Genomic DNA, 22,701 nt, shown 5'->3' on the forward strand with positions numbered 1-22,701 from the left:
AACCCCAGCATGAGAGCCTGCTGTGGCCCTTCCAGGGGCGTGACCTTCCTCAGTCAGGGTAGCAAACACTCCAAACCACTCCCACCTAACAAACCCACTCACATCCTTCTTCAGAAAAGAGATTTCAATGTGCCACACTGTCTAATCTCCCTCCTACCAAAGTTCAACATGGGTTACCTAAGCCTGCCTAGTGACTTACTTACTATGTAAGTTTTTTTCAAAATGTTGGGTTGACTCTGGTTATATGTAGTTTTGGTGGGCTTTTATTGTTTATTTTTTTGGCTTCAGCTGCTTTATTATATATGAAGGAGATTGTTTTTCATTTTTTAAAAAGGGGATAGGGCTATTGGTGCACATTGAAGATCTGAAAAGGAAGAGATGCTGCATTAGCTAAAAGCGGACTTCTGCATGCTGCTTAGGATATTCCGATTCTTCCATGGAAATATATTAATTTTAGTCTCTTTCTGTGTGAACCATAAATGGTGGCTCTGCTCTGAAAAGTGACCCTGTAGAAATGGCAACATGGGGTTCTATGTTTATTGTCCCTTAATGAGTTCTGTATCAAATGTTCTCAGCTTACACGTAAAATTAGGTATGTTGTCTGCCTTCCAGACCTGAAAACTAAGCCTAGGCGCTGACATTCAAGCTAGGTACATTGCCAGTAATAAAGGTTCAATCTGAACATGCATTGTTTTGTACTGTATTGCACAGTATATAAAAGCCATTCCCATAACTGACCTGCTGTCCCTTACGCCAACAGCAAATCTGCTCAGAAGCTGCTTCACCATATACTACTGCTCATGTGTAATGGGCCAAATTTTCAAAACTTATTCACCAAAACTGTATGTGTATCAGTTGAACCTGATGCACACACAAATATGGGACTTTACAGGTATGGTTCATTGATGCATTCATTAATGTGCTTCCAATACATTAACCTTTGAAAATCTTTGCCCCACATGTCCTCTCTAAGGTCCTGATCTGGCAACCTGTTCCAAATACCCGTACAGAACCTCAGTGGAGCTCCATGTGGGTTTAATGGTCTGCCCATGCAGAACATCTTGGAGGATCAATACTTAAAGAATTTAATCAGATGCTAAATTAAAAAATTTAGCAAAGAGGAGAGTTTGTGGTAAACCCTTAAGAATTCCTTCAACACAGAAAGACAAGCATGCACTGCTAAACATCAGCTTCTATTATACCACTGTATATACAGTTTAAATTTCATTTCTGTATTAGGCTATTTGATCACAATCCATACCTTTCATGGTATCCTTCACTTTTCTATTGTTTTTGTTTTTAATTTTATTTGTTTGGTTTTTTTCACTGGGGTTTCTTGCTGAAGCCTTTGTTTTCCGAATTGTTGTGGATGACAACGAGGAAGACGATGAGGAAGAAGATTTCTGTTTCTCAGATTCTGAATGTTCTGCAGCCAAGTAAAATAATTGGTAAAAACAGAAAGTCATGCAAAATAAGATGTGTAAGAAGCTAATGCACAGTTTAAAACAAAATTGCTCTCAAAAGATAAAGATTTGGAGTAAATAAGATGATGTGAGGTGTAATTTGAAATTTTTTGCCTCCTTAACCATCAATGAATGGAAGCAACACTCAGTAGGAGGTAGCAGTGCTGCCAAATCTTGTGATCATATTGCATGAAAATATGACCCCATGGCAGCCTCCTTTAATATTGGAAGACTGTGATTTTAGAGCAGAAAGTTCTGAGGTTTATTCCCCATTTCATGTGTGTGTGGCTGAGCTGGTGGCTGTTGTCTAAGTAAAGGCAGTGACAGATCAGCTGTAAAGGGGTTTAAAATCAGAAAAAGCTCAGGATTCTAACAAAGCGTGTACAGGACCTGCAGAATAGACTAAAAAGGGAAAGTCCTAAGAATTCAAATTCAGACTTTCTGCCTTTGGAGAAAAAAAAATGGGGACATGGGAAAGATATAGGGCCTGATCCTCCTCTAATTCATGCCAGTGGAGTTACTTCAGATTTATTCTGTGAGAGGCGAATCAGGCCCATAATATTTGTCAACCAATAACTTATTTCAGACTATATATTAAAAGGGGGTCATTTGAAAAGCTTGGCCCTTAAATTTTTAATCATATTTAAACATACATTTATCCCTATCCTCTGATTTTAGAATTGTTTGTAATATACACCTCTGAGATATAAGTGGTACATAACCAGAAACCCTGTGGGGCTAAAGGCATTTCAAAGGAGTCTCCCGTACCTGAGAAAAATTGGCTTAGAAGTTTTTTTGTAAACTTTACTGGAGATCTTTAAAACTAATAAACAGGAAAACACTCTAGTACAGGGCTTTTCAATCTTTCTCATATAGTGGACCACTTCATAAAATTTATGATCCCTGGGAGGATCTGCTTCCCTCTGAATCTCCTAATCCCGACTGCACACCTTCCCTGTTGTTATGATAAAGCTTGGTTATCTGACAAGTATTAATAGGAGAATAGTAAGGAGACAAAAGGAAAATTAGCTCACTTTACTGCAACTGCATGGTAACATCTTGGTTACAAGTCCTCCCATTTTGTATCCTGTGCTTTATTTCCTCTCCATGAACTTAGATCAAAACCTGCTTGCCTTACTCTTTGTTAGTAGTCCCATTGACTTTAGTCAGATTATACTTGCATATCTAAATTGATCAGGAATTGGCCTTAAGTGTATAAATGCCTAATCTTTCATTGTATCGTATCTCCAAAATATTGTACAGTTTTGTTCTGTCCTTCTATATGATTTGCTTCAATTTTGGTGTTATCCACTCTCCGACCTAAGTTTACACACCTATTTTCCCAAAAACCTGACAGACATGCAACGTCTGCATGTGGTTCAAAGCAATGCTCATTTAGCTTCTCAAAAAAGCCACTGGAAATCTTTAGATCTGGGCTATTGCTAACAGCAAGCATTGCTGCTTAACGAGTGTTAGACAACACTGTGACAGATCTGTCTCTCTGTAGACCACCTGGAAGTGCTCTACAGACCACTGTCTGAGAAACGCTGCACTTGTAAACGTACTGTAGGAACAATACTGTACTGGCAAAGCATTATAGACTAGGTCTTTCTCCCGTTTAACATCTGCAATATACAATAAATGGATTTGGATCCTTGTTAAAGATTCTCGTTGTCTTTTAAAAAGTTAAAATGAATGTAATTTCTTTACCTTTGATCCACTGTATTATCTCTCTATGGGAAATTATTGCCATTTTTGCAAACTCCACTTTGCAGGAGTTTTAAAGGTTTATCTGTTTAAAAACCCTCATACATTTGCCATGATTGACCCCTGGTGTTACTATTGTAGTGAATAGAGTTACATCAAGTTTGAATCTGTCCCAGTCAATATAAGCATATGAACTTCAAGGTCACCCTATAATCTAACAAGTTATTATATAATATAACAACACTAGGGAAAAAAGGTGTTTTGCACTTTCCACAAAGTTATGGGTATTTTCTGAAATTTTATGCAGCCTGGCTTAACTGGAGCATCAGACCCTTGCTGTGTAAGTTTCCCCTCTCAGCTCTGTCAACACACTGCTGTCCTGAACTATTGTACTTCTGTTTTTACAGTCCTGGACTCTTCCTGAAATTGCCAATTGTTCATATAATCTTTATTGAGATGTGAATGAAAATCCACTAGGGACCGAAGAGAGATCACCACACTTTTCTAACATTTATATTAGCAAGGATAGATCTTAAAAGCCAATAAGCTCTTCTCTGAGAAGTAGATGATGTAATAAGCTTTATAAATAAGTCTGGTAGCTGTCTGGTAATGTCTCATATTAGCTTTCTATATCCAGAACTGTGGAATGACCTTTAATATTCATTCAGGTAATGCCCAGTTCCATTGCATTTGTATTCTTTCCTACCTTCCATAACTTCATGGGATTGTACTACTTTCTTTGGCTTCCTCTTCTTTGAATTTTTAGATGACCGTTTGGCTGTTGTTTTGGTGACCAAAGGAGCTGTTCTGGATGATGATGATTTCGTAGTAAGTGCTGAAGCCAAGAAAAATACTGTGTGTTAATGGGACTTCCATTCTCATTCAGCATCAAACATATAATCATTAGCAAATGATATGGAACAGTTGCGATACATTTCCATTATAAGTCTAATTTTGCTCCACTCCCTTTATTCTCCCAAACTTTTGCAAAAAACCACACTCACACTCACACTCAGCCTGAAGCTCTTCTCATGCTTAATCTAAGGCCAGAGAAGGCCTTTTTTTCTGAAAGATTGAGATCAGTTGAACACTTTTCACTAATGGGATTTTGGGGTGGGGAGGGTGTTCGCTTTTTTAAATTTTGTTTAACTTTTATGTCCACTTACTCTAGCTAAAAAATGTCTTGGGCTACAAACTTTGAACATGTTTTTCACATTGGTCCTCCATGAGAACTAACTCATAGTCAGAGTGTTATCTTTTGAGAGGCCCTAAACATTTTTTAGTTATTTAGTTCATTCTCCATACATATGACAGTTTCCAGGAGAGGTGGCCTTCAAGAATTAATAATTCCTTGAGAGAGAGTAGACATGGAGCAAGTGGGCAAAGTCAGATCCAGGGGCGGCTCTAGCTTTTATGCTGCCCCAAGCACGGCAGGCAGGCAGCCTTCGGCGGCATGCCTGCGGGCGGTCCCCGGTCCCGTGGATTCGGCGGCATGCCTGCGGGAGGTCCCGCGGATTCGGCGGCATACCTGCGGGAGGTCCCCGGTCCCGCGGATTCGGCGGCTTGCCTGCGGGAGGTCCGCCGGTCCCGTGGTTTCGGCGTACCCGCCGCCGAATTGCCACCAAATCCGTGGGACCGGCGGACCTCCCGCAGGCATGCCGCCGAAGACTGCCTGACTGCCGCCCTCACAGCAACCGGCAGGCTGCCCCCCGCGGCTTGCCGCTCCAGGCATGCGCTTGGAGCGCTGGTGCCTGGAGCCGCCGCTGGTCAGATCCAGATATTAGATTAGTCCCCTTAGGTTCAATTTTGAGACTAAATCAGGGTTTGGGTTCAGATATATTGTCACTGTGTTCAAACCAGAACCAGAAAATAATTTGGGATCCAGCAGTGAATCTAAACTGTGAGTTTGGATCAGGTAGTGAGACAAATAGCAAAGGTTCAGGTAGCAGCCAATTGTCCAGCCACGCCAGAAGAAAAACAGGACGCAATGGAGATAGTTTCACTAGGCTGCAATTTTATTCACGTAAAGTATCGGGCAACAAATTGTACAGTGCAGGTCATTATCCTTTTCTTATTAATTTCCACATAATCCCTGTAGTGGGGCGGCTGCCCCACTCCCCGAATTTGGGGCTGCAGCAGGCCAGTGGGCCTGCGGAGACAGGGAGCCAATCAGGGCCCAGATTGGAGGGAGCCAATCAGGGCCAGGCTCAGCCCTATAAGAAGGCTGCTCAGGCAGGAGCAGGCGGTCTGTCCCAGGCCTTCGACAGGGGAAGGTCTGTCTCCAGGCTGGGAGACTAGCACCCGGGACAGCGCAGTGCTGGGCAGGCCAAGGGGAGCAGAGGGTAACTCCAGCCCGGAGTCTGTCAGGCTGCAGGCCCTGAAGGGAAGGGCCTAGCTGGTGCGAGGGGCCGAAGGGGAAGCGGCCCAGGGACGTGGACAGATGGAGGGAGAGAAAGAGGGCAGGATGGCTGCCACTAGAGGATCCCTGGGTTGGGACTCAGCATAGTGGGCGGGCCTGGGTCCCCCCCCTTGCCTTGCACCCGGCCGACAGAGCGACCATCTAGAGCTGCACCAACCCCCTGCCAAGAGGGGAGTGACTTTGAGGGTGCAGTTGGCCACATCGGCCAGGACGCAGAGAGGCAGCTGATTGATCCCCACCCCGGAAGGGGGCGAGGATGGACTAAGGGGCACTGCCGGAGGGCAGTGGCTCGAAGAGGACGCCACGAGCTTGGGAGCAACACGGGTCCGGACACGCCAACCAGGGCGAGACGACAGACGGGACACCACCAGGAGGGGGCACTCCACTGGACAGAGCTAATTCCCGAGACAACCAGTAGGAGGCGCCAGGTGGTGAGTCCCAACCCCGTCACGATCCCCAACCATGTTCCAGCTATCCTGCTGTGAGGATTCTACCACCCTCTCCTCATATGAGGTGAAAAGGGACTATAAAAGCAGAGGAGTTGGCTCACCATTGCTCCAGATGTAGGAGCATCAAACCTCCCTTACTCGACTCTCTTAAGGGCTGCTTTCCTTCAAATCCTTTCCCAATCCACTTTATTCGATAACCGTATCCCTTCCATTCCAAGTACCTGCACTGGACATCTACCACAAGTTTTACATGCTAAGTTGCAACATTATAATTAGGGCTTCTTGTTTGTCATGGAGGTCACGGAAGTCATGGATACCATGACTGTCCCTGATCTCTGTGACTTCTGCAGTGGCCAGTACGGATGGCCCGAGAGCCGCCTGAGCAGCTCGGGCAGTCCCGGGCTAGTTGCACCAGCTGCTGCTGGGGCGGTCTCGCCCTCTCCCTCCCCTTCCCCTGCCCCCCCAGCAGCAGTAGTTTGGCTGTGGGGGGGCTGTGGGTTGGGGTGCCGGGCAGTGCTTACCTGGGGGGAAGGGGGCTCCCCAGAAAGGCAACAGGAACTCCCCTCCCTCAGCTCCTAGCTCCACATGCTTCCTCTGCCTGCAGGCACCGCCTCCGCAGCTCCCATTGGCCTTGGTTCCCAGCCAATGGAAGCTGCAGAACTGGGGCTTGGGGCAGAGTGGAGGCAGCATATGGAGCTAGGAGCTGGAGGTCACTGCTTCCCAGAAGCCGAGTAGGGAGCCTGCTCCAGCCCCACCAACTGCTCCTCCCCAGCACCCGCAGTGCTCTCCTGGGCCACACCATCCCAAGCATCCGCGGCACCCCCAAGCACTCATGGCATCCCCCGGGCCATGACCCCCGCAGCAGCCATGCCCCCTCCCCAAGTTTTAATCGGGTATATAGTAAAAGTTATGGACAGGTCACGGGCCATGAACTTTTGTTTACTGCCCATGACCTGTCCTTGACTTTTTACAAAAAAATACCCATGACTAAAACGTAGCCTTAATTATAACCTACTCCACCCCAGTGGACCCCAGACCTCCTGTGGGGAAGGTGGAAAAAACCACCCTGAGTTGGCCAATCTGGCAAAGAGAGAAAAATTCCTTCCCAGTTCCTCAAGGAAATGGTCAACTAGTGTAATTCCCACAGTCTGTCAAGAGGGAGTCAGTCCTTTTGCCAGGTTCATAGGTGGGAGGGTGGGTAAAAGATGGCTTCACTGGGTATGCATAGGGTATAAATGCGCACACTTGCGTACCACTCTTCTGGTCAGCAGGAAGGGCAGTGCAGTGACCTTCTCTTGACATCAACCCAACTGCCTCCTGTCCATCCCTGTAACCTTTCCCCCACCTCTCCCCACCCATTGAAGGGGAGCCCTTATAAGAGCCCATGTAAATTGCATGAAAGAAATAGCTAGAGCTCAGAAGTTTTACAAGCTTTTTTTTGTTGCAATCAAAGATGCTTATAAATATCATAAGAGAAATAATGAGTGTAAGGATGATCACATGAAAGTTCTAATAGTTAAAAATGCATAAACCACATTTGAGTAGTCCCTTTCTCCCCAAGTAGTCCCATGGAAACCAACAGGGCTAGTGACACATTAAGCTAGTATTCAAGGTGAATAAGACTGGCAGAATAGAGCCCATAATTTACATTGAGGAATGTATGCAATTATTGAATGAAAATGCTTTGGGGCCTGGATCAACTCCTAGTGAAATCAGCAAGAGCTGGATCAGGTCCAGGCAGGTGACTTTTCATGAAAAAAAAATAGAGGATGTAGAACAAAAAATTACCTTTAGAAGTTGTACATTTTTTTAAAATCTTTTTTTTACATGGGAGTGCTATATTAACAATGATTTGTGTGAAGTGTGAACTGTTTATTGAGCTCCACCCCAGCAATGCATCAAACAGTGAGGTGGCAAAGTTTGCAGATGATACTAAACTGCTAAAGATAGTTAAGACCAAAGCAGACTGTGAAGAACTTCAAAAAGATCTCACAAAACTAAGTGATTGGGCAACAAAATGGCAAATGAAATTTAATGTGGATAAATGTAAAGTAATGCACATTGGAAAAAATAACCCCAACTATACATACACTATGATGGGGGCTAATTTAGCTACAAGAAGTCAGGAAAAAGATCTTGGAGTCATCGTGGATAGTTCTCTGAAAATGTCCTCGCAGTGTGCAGAGGCGGTCAAAAAAGCAAACAGGATGTTAGGAATCATTAAAAAGGGGATAGAGAATAAGACGGAGAATATATTATTGCCCTTATATAAATCGATGGTACGCCCTCATCTCGAATACTGTGTACAGATGTGGTCTCCTCATCTCAAAAAAGATATACTGGCACTAGAAAAGGTTCAGAAAAGGGCAACTAAAATGATGAAGGGTTTGGAACGGGTCCCATATGAGGAGAGATTAAAGAGGCTAGGACTCTTCAGCTTGGAAAAGAGGAGACTAAGGGGAGATATGATAGAGGTATATAAAATCATGAGTGATGTGGAGAAAGTGGATAAGGAAAAGTTATTTACTTATTCCCATAATACAAGAACTAGGGGTCATCAAATGAAATTAATAGGCAGCAGGTTTAAAACAAATAAAAGGAAGTTCTTCTTCACGCAGCGCACAGTCAACTTGTGGAACTCCTTGCCTGAGGAGGTTGTGAAGGCTAGGACTATAACAGAGTTTAAAAGAGAACTGGATAAATTCATGGTGGTTAAGTCCATTAATGGCTATTAGCCAGGACGGGTAAGGAATGGTGTCCCTAGCCTGTCTGTCAGAAGGTGGAGATGGATGGCAGGAGAGAGATCACTTGATCATTGCCTGTTAAGTTCACTCCCTCTGGGGCACCTGGCATTGGCCACTGTCGGTAGACAGGATACTGGGCTAGATGGACCTTTGGTCTGACCCGGTACGGCCGTTCTTATGTGCTTATGTTCTTATGTTCTTAGCCTAGTAGAGATTGAAGTGATTGGAATCAACATTGCAGAGAGGAGACTGGATCAACATACATGGCAGCTTGAATTTCAGCAGCCACGACAAGGTCAGGATATAGGCCAACTCTGCAAGGTGTCCCCTAAAATCTTTTTTTAAAAGTAAACAAATAAATGTTAACTGGTCTAACTGCCAGTTAGCTTCAGCCATTCAAAAATGGTTTAATGCTACAGCTTTAGGGAATTCAATGAAATACAATAAAATAAAAATGTGAATTTCATTTTTCTTCCTACAGATGAAGATGATTGTGCTCTTAAAAAAAAAAAAAAAAAAGTCAGGTCTGATTTTTATTAACACTAAGACCCTTTTACCCATCATGCTGGAAGTGTACAGTACAGGGGCCTTAAAGTGGCTCTAAATTGGTCATTGATTTTGCTCCTTTGCAAATAACCCTGACCACTTGTCAAACTCTTAGGGAACTTGCGGCCCAAGATAACAATTTGACTGAATTTCATTTTAGACAATTCTGTACATTTTCTGTCACTTTTTCCATTGCTGCTACAAAATGAGACTTGGCAATGTGTGTTATGACATTTTTAACATGGTACAACATGATATTCATTAAAAACTTTGGTAAGACATTAAAAAAATCCACCTTTGTTAGGTCAACTATTCTTAAGTAACCTTGCTTGCTTGCTATTTAAAGAGTGTCCACAGACTGAGCAGTGAAAGCAAAAGAGGTGTCTACCATTCGTATGGATTTCCTCCAATTTAAACATTGAATAGCAGATACACACCTAAGCTTTGCAGCAAAATGTGGTCGCCTCCCTATTTTTCTCCTTTGCTATGCAATGCTAATGTTACTTGCAGATCTATGATGCAATTGCTTTCTCTGGGAAATTAGGGGAGGTGGAGTGAAAGTATTCACTATAAACAAAACTTTGCTTAGATAGTTTAGAAATGAGCAAATAATTTAAATATTTTTGTAGGCAATAATTCTGCAGAAGAACATAGTATTTTTAATCTAGTTCTTTCTGCTCTTGCATTAGTAAGAGAAGGTTTTATTTTAAGCACTAACTGAAAAGAGTCAGTGTTGAAGCAGAGGTCTGAGAAAGCAAAAAGGGTAGGGAACCCAAATCAGTGATGAAAATCAGACAGTGTCACCTGGTGCACAGAATCTTCCTAGCAGTTCAAATGGACAGAGGGAAACATTCAAAGGCAGCAGCCTGGTAGTTTAGACCTTAAATTCACGTGATGTTCATGAATTAGTACAATATTCCCAAGACTTTAATTAGATGTTTTCACTTTTTCACACAAAGTAAAACAAAAAACCTGGTAGTGGTTGGTTAAAAATGTTCTGTGAACAGAATAACATTTGGGATGGTAATTAAATTTTTTTTTCACAATGTTCATGTTGATTGTTGAACTGCTGACTTTAAAACTGGCTACAATAATGCCCTGGAGATCCTGTGATATCAGAAGGCAGTATCTCAGTGCCAGCTGCATATATCAGTTTCATGCAGATAAGGGTATTAAGGCACAGATTCAGCAAAGCACTTAAGCAGATGCTTAAAGTATATGCTTAAGTGCTTTGCAGAATAGGATGGGATTGCTTACATGATTAAAGTTAAGAATGTGCTTCCATGCTTTGAATCCATGTCTTAGTGCTACTGAAAGCTTTAGAATAGATCTCCCTGGAGAATGAAGTTCTGCCTTTATCCATAGTACAGGTGCAGCTTGGAAAGCAGCAAGACATGGTTTCTCACACTACCCTGCCATATACATATACATATCAACTCTAACCTACAGGGAACACCTGCATGGGGAGTGGGGGTGTGAATTTTCTTGCCTAACCTCTCTGTACCCTACGTGCATAGAGTCAGATTCTCTGCAGGTAGAGTAAATTTCAGACTATATCCCATTACCAGTACTCTGAGCCATCCAGTTCCCCACACTTAAACCTTCAAATTCTACGTTTGCATGTAATGACATTGAAGTCAGTGGAGTTATACCTGCAAAGAATCTAGGCTTGAAAATATTATTATAAATCATGGACCTAGAATTGTGGGGGTGTGGATGTTCCATATAAAGACTAAAAAAAAACAAATTTAAAAAATCATTCCCTACAAATTCTTTTCTTTCTGGTGATTTCAGCAGTTCCTGTTCATAATAAAGCTCCTACTCTTGAGAAAGTCTGTTTTGTTAACTAGTGATAAAAAAAATTATTTAAAGACTGTATGAAAGCATTAGCAGTTAGAAGACTCAGAAGGTAGCTCAGAGCAGTTAATTCAGAGAAGAATGCCAGTAGGTATTTCAGAGCATCTATGTTCAAATAAAGGAATGTAACCAGACCATTCATTTAATCACCTCCTCATAGTTCCTGTTTTCCATATGCGAGGGTTCTGTTAATGAAAGGGAATGATCGATCCTATTTCCATTGAAGTTAATGGCAAAATTCCTTTAATGTGAGCATTATTAAGTACAACATATGTGGGGCTCTTAATCTGCTACAACACGTAGGCAGCTATATTAAATACATAAAATACAGAAAGCCATTTATAAGGAAAGTACACTCACCTTCTTCACAATGTTTCTGATAGTCTGGACAGCATTTCCCAAATTTTTCGCAGTCTGCGTCACAGTCACATTCTCTCCCTCTTACAAAAGTTTCAAAGCAGCGTCCTTTACAGGAGAGTTCTACACAAGGCAAAGCAAGAGGTTCAGCATTATTGCCCGCTTTTGTTGTTGTTGTTCTACAGTGGAACCCTTTTATAGTGAAGTCATTAATTTTTGTTGCTATAAAGAACAACTTCATATAAGCACGTAGTCACTCTGAGTTTGATCTAAAGCCCATTTAAAACAATGTAAAGACTCCAATTGCTTTCAGTGGGTTGGGAATCATGTGCTGTAACTGGAACTGCAGTTTGCACATTGTGGTGTACTGAAACAATTTAGAATTTACATTCTGCTTCACTAGAAGCTGTTTCATTATCTCAGAGTTCACTATAAGAAGGTTCCTTTGAACAGGATTTCCTTCCCCCTAGTCAGAGGTGATGCCTGTGAAATATTGGGCCAGATGTAAAATGTTTCAAATAGGGACTGAATTTAGATTTAACAAAAAAGTTATACTGGGCCAGATTTTCAAATGGGCCCCTCAATCTCTACACCATTTTGCATGAGCAATTATTTGTGTCGTCAACATTAAAAATAGTGCACATGAAAAAAAGGATTTGCTTGAACCTGTCATGGGTTAGACTATCTGATATACACATGCTATTTTTGGAACATGCAAATGGCTATGCATAGAAAATTACACAGTCCTTTTCTGCAAATTTGTCCCCAATGTTAATTAAGTACAAAATTATTTTTGTACCTTTTCATAACATAATATCAGTACTAATATTTAGATGTATAATTATATAGTATTAATTCATTTTGAATTGTTATCTATTCTTAATAATCCATTGGGGCTTAACTTTTAATAACTACTACGTTTCTTGCACTGCATAATAAATAGTAATGGTCAATTTATCCCCTGTGTGTGCAGCTCCCATTGACATCAGAATTTTATATAAATTATACATTTAAGGACAACATTTGGCCTTAAATGTTTACAATATCTTAACATTTGTTGATGTTGTATAGAATGTGTATTACAGATACAAATTTTACTATTTCAATGGTCATATTGGACCTGAAGTCACTGGGAGCTGAGGATACTCAGTACCTCCCAGAACCGGGATCAAAATAAGCAATCAGTTGGTAGTTACACTGTTTAGCATACAGGCAATGAACCCAAGCCTGTAGCCTCTCTGTGCCTGAACTTCCTATTGAAGTTCAGCTCTGATTATGTGCAGGGCTCAAAATCCTATTTTAGGTTAAATATTAATTAAGTGCTGGTAGGATAATTTACGGCCAGATTCTGACCTCACTTACGCCAATAGAAATCCAGAGTAGTTCCACTGATGTCAGTGGTTTATCTCCCGATATGTACCACTGTAAATGAGATCTGGAGTTGGCTCTTAAAACATATCATTCAAGAGAATCGAAGGAATATTGAAATTGCTCAGCAGGTTAACGTTTTGTCTTATTCAAATCAGGTTTATGTGAGCCATCAATACACTCGGTTTAATATTTATGACTGCGTTAGAGTGACCAGATGAGGGAAAGAAAATATCGGGACACATGGGGGGGAGGGGCGTGTGCAAAAAAAAAAAAAAAAAAGTGGAGTCAGTCCTGGCGGCGGAGCAAAAAAAAAACATCCAGCGCTGCCGGTGGATATCAGGACGGTCCCGATTTTATCAGGACGTCTGGTCACCCTAGACTGGGTTAATCACAATGCAGGTCCCTTCCATAGGGCTATTTATGCAGTAATGTACCACTTAGTATGAGTAAGGGTAACAGAGTTGCGACTTATGATTCTGTAATGATAGAACTAAAAAATCCTACCCTAGAATGTTTCAGCATTGTTAGAACTGCAGGGAACAGTACACCATGGTTATCTTAAGGGCTTGTCTGCATTGAGCAATTAGTCCTCACCAGAAAGTATAAATTATAGTGCACACTAGCATGTTGCACACTAACTGGCCCATGTGGACCCTGCTGGCACACACACACAAAGTTCCCCAGTGCACGATAACATAGTATTGTTTTAAACAGGACTATATTAACGTACACTAGCGAACTTTTAATGCACACCAGCAGACTCCACACAGGCTAGTTAGTGTGTGACACACTTGTGCACCCTAGAATTCACATCCCTCTGGTGCAGATTAATGCACCCTGTGAACAAACGCTTAGTCATAAACATGAATTTAATGCATTGCTGCCTCACAATTAACCTAATTTGCCAAAATCCTTGTAAAAAGATCGAAACACGCATATTTGCACTGTTCAGTGGCATGTCGATTATAGGAGAAATATATCTAAGTCCAGTATTCATTCTATCTTCTTCCCCATCAGTCTCCCACACAACATTTTCAACTACATGGACTCAGCAAATAGAAACAGAAGTGAGTTTTTAAGGTGGCAAATTTCAACTATCGAATATACTCGTTCATAAGCTGAATTTTTTTAGTAAAAAAGGGAAGCACCAGAGAAGGGGGTCAGCTTATGAACGGGTATAGAGAGGGAGAGGTGGGACGCAGCCCCTCCCCCCAACAGAGGGAGCAAGGAGAGGCAGTACAGCCAGAAGGGAAGGGGCGGGGCCAGAGTCTCTCCTCTTCTGGCCACGCTGCTCTCCCCCCAGCCTCCGAAGCAGCAGCAGCTCTGGCTGGCAGGCTGCAGCCATGCCGCTTGGCTCCGCCCCCCAGAGCAGGCTGTGGCCGCGCCGCCCGGTCCGCCGGAGCACGCTGTGGCCGTGCTGCCCGGCTCAGCCCACTGGAACACGCTGCGACCGCGCCACCCGGTCTGGCCCACCGGAGCAGGCTGTGGCCACGCTGCCTAGCCTGCCGGAGCAGCTCCAGCCAGGTCAGAGACATCCTCCCCTGGCCCTCCCCAGATAAGGTGGGAAGGGATGGGATGGGAAGAGTGTAGGGGTCCTGGGGTAGGGGTGGGGTCATGTGGGGGGTGGTCACAGGGGTTACTCCCCTGACTCCCAGCTTCTTACCCCCCAAAATTTCCCCACCAGTCGCTGTCCCAGCCTGTCAGGATAAGCAGTTGGCGCACTGGGATACTTTGTTTACTTAGGTTTATCTCCGTGCCTGCGGACACTCGAGGTAAACAAACCATCTCGGCCCACCAGCGGCTTATTCTAATGGCCCGGGAGCCAAAGTTTGCTGACCACTGAATTATAGGGTTGGCTTATGAATGGGTTATAAAAATTTTCCATTTTTACTTTTCCATCTTGGGGGGGTCGGCTTATAAACGAACCAGCTTATGATCGAGTATATACGGTACTTTTTCTTTAGAATGTATAGGTCCATATTGAGCCATCAGTTTTTTAAACAGGAATACTTTATTCAGTAGTGATTTTTGGCTTAAAAATTGATAGCACAATCTGATGCAAAGTCCATTGAAAGACTCCTATTGACTTCACTGGGCTTTGAATCATGGCCTTTGGCCCCCACGGTTTTTAAAATGTTGCTTTAAAAAGTTTTTTAAAAAAGCACTGAACAGGATTGGCCCCAAATTGCAGGTAAAATATTAACCCCTTCTGTGCTGCTCTGCCAGTCTTTAAAGCAAGGCACTTTTCTTAGTGACAGCCTAATTATTGTAAATGTGAATACTGGACTTTTTGAAGTGGTGATTATCCGTGAAAAACTTGTATTCAGACATGATACAACATTTATGAGAAGGAAACGAGAGACACAGTAAAGCGAAAGAGACGTATAAACATTGAGAAGAGCACAAGGTACAGGTGCAAAAGGAAATAAGAGCAGAGCTCATCATCGTAGAAACTGACTGGGTTTAACAACTTACCCTCTGTGCAGAATCTCTTGTAATCGTGGCAGCACTCCATGTAGTGTAGACAGCTATAATCACAATGGCAGGGAGCCTCTCTAGAATACCCTTCCCCACATCTCCCTGCACAGCTTGATAAATCTAAAATCATACAATACTAGTTTTAAACATTGCCAAACTAGAATGGTTTGTAAGGAAACAGCGAATGGCAAAGTAGTAAAATGGTTTTGCTTATAATGACTAAGCAAATGAAATCCTTAAGGGGGAAAAAAAACAATGGGCCCAATCCATCTCCCACTGAAATTTATAGGAGTCTTTCCATTGTCTACAGTAGGCCTAGGATTGGGCCCTATATTAGGGGGTATAATAGTTGCATTATCCAGAGTTCAAAAGAAAAGGTTTCTGCTATGGGATATTTTCAAAGTTTGGATGCACTAATTTAAGTCAAACCCTGATGTGGCTTGTAGGAGGCAGGTTTCTTCTTTCCAGTTAAACCAAAATATATCGACTGCATATGAAAAAAATGTAGAGTTGTTTTGCTCCCACGGAAATCAGTGGCAAAACTCTCATTAACTGGGAGTTGGAGTGGGCCCAAAACATGTTAATTTGTGTGTATTCTTTGAGCTATATTGAATACTAAGATCTAGAATGCTGAGCTATGGTTAGGGTGACCAGACAGCAACTGTGAAAAAACAGGACGGGGGTAGGAGGTAATAGGCTCCTATATAAGAAAAGGTCCCAAAAAACGGGACTGTCCCCTTAAAAACGGGACATCTGGTCACCCTAGCTATGGTCATACTATCACAATGCATAAATTCATATTCTACTTTAAAATTAGAAATGAGCCTGAGCTTACAAATGCAGACAGATTTCAAACATACTAAAGTTCAGGGGTTTTGAGGTTTGAAGTTTTGGTTTGGTATATTATGGAAATAGATAGGGGACAACTGTAGGGTGACCAGACGTCCCAATTTTATAGGGACAGTCCCGATTTTGGGGTCTTTTTCTTATATAGGCTTCTATTACCCCCCACCCCCGTCCCAATTTTTCACACTTGCTGGTCACCCTAGACAACTGTGTGGTTCAGGTCTGCATCCAGTACTGTGTTTGCTAACTTCAATTGCCCTAGTTTTGGGAGTATGTTGAATTGGGGATTGGTACGTGGCCATCTGTCATACTGAATGAGTCAGTTGTATTGTGAGCTATCAGCATTTGTATTTTACTGGTCATAGCTTAGAAAAAACAACTGACTGGTAAGACCACACTTGTTTTCCATCTCACCTTTTAATTTTGCATCCCACTGATGATGACAATGTTTAACATGAATAGAAAGTTTTACTTCTTCAAAACATTTTGCAAAAAATTAGGTAATAAATTCCAGATGGAACACTGAGACAGTGCAGTTCTGCTATGAAAATAACTGTAAAAATGGCTCTATGTGGCTTTCAATGTTTTTTTTTGTTTGGTGACTTCCAGAACAAATTTGCTCCAATTACAAATAAAAGATTATTTTTTCCAACTGCCAGCACTGCAAGCTCAACCTGGGATCTGAAAGGCAAGCTAAATTCTCACATGCTTATCATCAGTTAACAGAAATTCTGAAGGCCATATTCTGCTTTCAATGACACCTGTGCTATCTCAGTGAAGGCTCTGTGTGGTTACAGAGGTATAACTATCAAGCTAGCACAGGCAACAACAGTGCAGATAGCTCAGCATGGGCTTCAGATCAGGCTAAGGACCCATGTGTGTGCTGGACTCCTACTACCTATGCTGCACTGTCTTCACTGCTTTTGTTCCAGTAGTCCAGAAGACATACCTTAAATGCAGAATCAGAAGGCACTGGAGATGCACAGGTGCCACTGACAGCATAATTAGGGCTGTATAATCTTTATTACTGGTGATGATGTGTAGGAGCAGGAGACAACCCTGGTTGACTTTCAGATCTCAGGTTGAGTTTGCAAGGCTGCGCATTTAAAAAAGTTGTTTTGCTTGTACACGGGTGAATAAGATCACAATACAAAGGAATCCTGTGATGATGTTGTTACAGTCACTTTTCAGAACAAGACTGCACTTTAAGGGACTGCCTGATGTCAGAAAGGGAGTCAGTTTCAGAACTAGGATTAGAATTTAGGAATCATTGGGTCCCAGCCCGGCACAACAGGATAAAATATATTCTTTCTTTTTGTTCATATGGATTCTTTATTTTCAGCGGAGTAACATTCATCTTACAGAGTGGCTTCAATGCTGGGAGATCACGGATAATCAAAGATAGTGGGGGAACTCCCTAGCTGTGCATTTAGAGATGAAAACCTAAGTGACGGATACGACTGTTTTCACAATGAAATCACCACAACTTCTAATTGTAGTCCATTATCTTGTTCTTCTAGATCATACAATCATCTTGGAACAATACCCCCAGTAAATGAAAACACACTAGCGTACTAACAGCCTCCCCTTCTGGAATTGAAAAATGCAAGTGAAGCATCCTTAAATCTGAACCAGGAGACTGTACATTTAGTAAACAAGCTGAAAAAAAGACTCAAGACAGTGAACTGAAATGTTGAGAAGCAGCAAGAAATAACACATAACACAGCACTGGAGACAAGAAAAATTTTCAACAACAAACACTGTACATATGTGTGTGTATCAAGAGGAGGGGAGGAGTTGGGATAAAAATAATAATTAAACTCTGCATTTACATAGCACTTTTTATTACAAAGGCAAGTAACTATTTTCACTTGCAGTATTCCAAAGAGTAGCTGTGGTTCTAAGGTGAAGTAATTTGTCAAAGGGAACACTATGAGTAGGTGAAAGAGTCAGGAGTTAGAACCCATGTCTCCTCACTACCAGCCTTATGCATAGCTTGTTACACCACAGTTGCCCCTCCATGTAAGAGAGATGGGTGAGGAGAGAACACAGGTGAAATCTGGATTCAAGATTAAAAGACAATTTTATGAACTGTAGGATGAGAAGTTATTTCTTAAAAGAAACCCAACAAAACCACAATTGGTTTTCGTGCATTCTTTCCTGGCAGTGAGTGTCTGATCCCTGTTGAAGTCAATGCAAAAATTTCCACTCACTTGAAAGGGAGTTCCATCGGGCCCTGAGTCGATAAAATTTGATTCCTGCCTTGTAAAGAGTGAGAGCTGTTGAGAACTTTTTTGTGTTACTGCTATACAACTATGTAATATCGGCTACTGTAGAAACTTAAGTATTTAAATTGCTTAAGAATTATAGCAGCAAGCTTAATATTTGCTATGCTGTAGTTTCTTCCATTTTTCAAAAAAGACGCTATCTTGGTTAGTAGATGCCAAGTTTTAAGAGAGAAATTAAAAGAATCTATAATATTAGAGAAATTAATGCCACTAGAAGATTGCATGGTAGTATCAAAAGTGTGTTCAGATAATTTGTTACTGACAAGGAAAGTGTTTAGTTAGCATGTTATGTACATGCCTTGTTATGATTCTGATCAGTATCTAAGCACTCCTGGCCAAATTAATCAGTGATATAATTGCAAGTACTTCACTGGATTATATCAGCAATGGATTTGACTAGCTATATCATTTAGAGGGCAATAGGATATGCAGCTTATATCTACAGAAAGAGAGTTATAGATACACACAAAGCATGTAGATATACATTTTACGACATTGAGATTTACAAATTATTCCACTTAAAAGATCAATTTATATTGACATATGTTTTAAAGGATTCTCAGATTTTGGCAAACTGAATCATGATAGCCATGTTGGTAAATTAGTTATAAAATGTAGTAGTTTCTTAAGACATGTTTGCAATGAAGGAATCATTTATCTGTATTAATTTATTTTTCCAAATATTCCAAACAGCCTTGCTTCGGCTTTGTATGTTACAATACCTTGAGAAGAAGCTTGCTGAATCAAGGATGCTGAAAATAACACCAGGGATATGTAATATATATTCCACACCATGGTTAATTTAGGTACTGAATCCTTCCTGAAAAGAAACACTGTATTTAAAATACTCTCAGATCACTATCTGAAACATTATTTAGTTTATACTAAAAAATAAAATGCAAATGAATGCTTTAGTACCTAATAAAAGTCACGCAACAACTTAAACATCAGTTTGAAAATATAGAGAACTTGATAACACAGAATTATGCCATGTATCCCCTAATAATAAGTTGATTATGCATTAAACTTTGCAGAAAAAATAGACGTAAATAACATCATTACTTAAAGTCTGTTTCTGTAAATTATAGCAATTAATGGAGTTAATATTTTTCTAGGAGTCCCTAAATGTGAGGAACACAGTAAATTAGATACATTTATTTAAGCTGCTTTTCTTTAAAATGATTTCAAGATAACAATTTCTAATTATATATTTACTGGTAAAAAAACACTTATATATTTAAAAATTGCTGTCAAAACAGAGGTTGTCAGACAAATTAATCAATAGAGTAGGTAAAAATGTAATCCAACAAACTGTTACCCAGATATCTCATTATTTTTTAGAACAGTGGTTTTAAACTTTTTTTCATTTGCGCACCCTTTAAAATATGCAAATGAAGGTGTGGACCCCTTTGGAAATCTTAGACATAGTCTGGAGACCCCAGGTTGAAAACCACTGGTTTAGAAATATAAAGATGTTCAGTGGGAATGCTGGTTAAAAGTGGTTCTTTTTGCAAAAGGAAAATACAAATGGTTATCTCCATTCTAGGTCCTTCAGGAAAGAATATCATCTTTTTGAAAAAGAGTACTTTGAACAAAATATTGTGAATAGAGATAGGTATTGCACTTACCTTATAAAGGATATGTCTGCTTTCAGGGATATTTCAGACATCTTATATATTGCTGTAAATATACTGGGATGAACTAATTACCCAACGTGTTAGACAAAACCAACAGTGACAACCTATGACAGCAAAGTTTCCACATTATTTGGAAAAGGTTCCAGATGGCTAGACTTAAGCAACATCTGGAAAACACTCTGATTAAGAAAAATGACTACAAAAATATATTAATGAATTAAATTTAGGCTTATTAGTCAAAACACAATTTTAATTTTGTAGTGAAATGAACAAATTATCTTTTTACAGTAAATTATCTGGTAGGGATTAGATCGTATTGCACAGCAGTAGCAAATCATTGCAGGCAAACTTTGATTTGATAGGAAAGAAAATATATTCAAACAGTAGTTTAATAGCACTATTATGTGCTATTAATACCAGCATTTCTTCTCAAATAGTTCTAAGGAACAATTATAATACTATTAATACTTAATTCATATGGTACCAAATAATGGACCAAATCTTGCAGCCCATACTTGGTACTTCCCATTGAATTGAATGGGAATTTTTTTCTTGAGTAAGAACTGGCTAAAAATTGAAGGATTTGGTCCACTCTTTAATTTACCCAATGCAGAACATGTGATTAATTGTAAGCATTAATGTAGACACTCAAATTACTCTGATAATCAAGATCCTTATCTATTCCCTATTGAATAGATTCAGAATATTGGAGCATTATGTACATACCCTGCTTTTTCAAACTAAATTACGCTATAGATGGGTTCCTTCAAACTTTTAATTGGTCCAGTTCAGGCAAAGATTCCCTGTTCAGGAAAGTAGTTGCTTAGGTTTTCTCCTGAATTAGGGAGAGATTTAAGCACATTCTTGGTGCTATCTCACTTGGGGGCCAATATGGCTTGTACCAGATTAATTATTTGGTAATAATAGAACTGCTTTGAGATGAATATAGTTTAATGACATGGGGAAAAGCCTCAAAGCTCCCTGTGTACATTTATAGTCATCTACATTCCATAACCTATAAAGCACACTTGTATCATTTAATTAATTAATTTTTATGTTATTTATTTCATTTTATAAAAGTGCCCTTTTCCAATATTCTGAGGACATTAGAATAAGGCCAGCCTTCGGCACGGTCAATCAGAGCAATTGCCCGGGGTGCCAACTTCCAAGATTGCCAAATCAGTGTTCTGGGAGGAGGGAGAAAGAAGGGTGCCACATCTCGCTCAACTAGTGTGTGTGTGTGTGTGTATGCGTGTGTGTGTGTGTGTGTTTCCCCCACCCACTTGGCTATGGGGGATGAAGGGTACCAAAAATATTTTCCACCATGGAAAAACACCTAGAGTAGGACCAACATAAAAAAATGGAAACCCTCCTATTTGAAAAAGAGCACTTTGAACAATATATTGTGAATAGAGATAGGTATTGCACTTACCCTACAAAGGATATGATTTCAGACATTTAATATATCGCTGTAAATATACTGAGATGAACTAATTACCCAACGTGTCATGAGTAACATACATGATACATTTGATGCATATAACATTTTTATCTAAGGATCTCAATGCATTTGACAAACAATCCTCCCAATGTGCTTGCAAGGTAAGCATTATTTGCAGAAAAGGAAACTGAGGTACCAAAAAGTTACAGGATTTATTCACGATCTCACACTGGAGGTAGTACCATTATATTATATTTATTATCTAGCGATAACATTTCAGTTCATTTTTTCCCATCAGTTGACTCAATGAGAAATTTACTTGACAATGAAAGTGTGTGGTGGGAAGGAATAGGAGAATTATCTATAAATATTTTAAGCCAGAAAAGGAGAGGAAATTGGTTAGGATGGTCCCAAGGGGGATGCAACTAGCACTACTGTGATTAAATAGTCTTGCCTGGAAAATAGCGGGAGTCCCATTGCTTGAGTCATTTAAAACTAGACTGGACAAAGCACTTGAGAATAAATTGTAGAGAACAGTCTTGCACTGGCATCCATGGGATGGAAAACGTGACCTAATTGAGACTCTTCCATCTGTAGTTTCTAAGAGCCTATGACAGCCAATTCATAATGGCATTAGCAAAGTCTCTCATGAGAAAAAAGCATCAGATTCTAAAGAAAAACAAAACCCATATAACAGAATGAATGCCTGCTCTCCTTTAGTACTGCTAGAATTGTATTAAATCATTCTAAGAAATATGGCCAGAGGCATATATTAAAAATGAAGATGGGTAATTATGTTTTGGCTATTGGATTTATTGTATCTTATAGATGTATTAAATTTGATAAAATATTTTTATAGCATTATATATCATTTGAGAATGCAGATGTTAGATTTTCTGATGAAAGAAGCTGTTGCAAAACATACCAGCATTAGGAAAGGCTCTCCCAGCCTGGAAGTTCAAGCTGATTTCACCTGCAATTATGTTCAGTTTGAATGTGTTTTATTTTTATTTTATTTTATTTACATTTGAGTCAACTTTAATACTCATGTAAGTTCTTTAGAACTAGTGTGAGCCAGGCTTAGAATCTGAGCCAATA

At 40.6% G+C, this 22,701-nt stretch overlaps 1 protein-coding gene across 1 annotated transcript in view; it reads right to left on the reverse strand.

The window, feature by feature from the left end:
* PRG4 (proteoglycan 4) overlaps nt 1-22,701 on the reverse strand; it is a 61,368-nt gene that overhangs the window by 17,609 nt on the left and 21,058 nt on the right. The window contains exons 2-5 of the mRNA XM_065409921.1: nt 15,389-15,511; nt 11,546-11,665; nt 3,877-4,005; nt 1,262-1,426 (exon numbers count right to left, since the gene is read on the reverse strand). Of these exons, the coding sequence (XP_065265993.1) occupies nt 1,262-1,426; nt 3,877-4,005; nt 11,546-11,665; nt 15,389-15,511 (537 nt within the window). The remainder of the gene's footprint in view (nt 1-1,261; nt 1,427-3,876; nt 4,006-11,545; nt 11,666-15,388; nt 15,512-22,701) is intronic.

This window comes from Emys orbicularis, chromosome 8, assembly GCF_028017835.1.
Source record: "Emys orbicularis isolate rEmyOrb1 chromosome 8, rEmyOrb1.hap1, whole genome shotgun sequence".
Taxonomy (NCBI): domain Eukaryota; kingdom Metazoa; phylum Chordata; order Testudines; family Emydidae; genus Emys; species Emys orbicularis.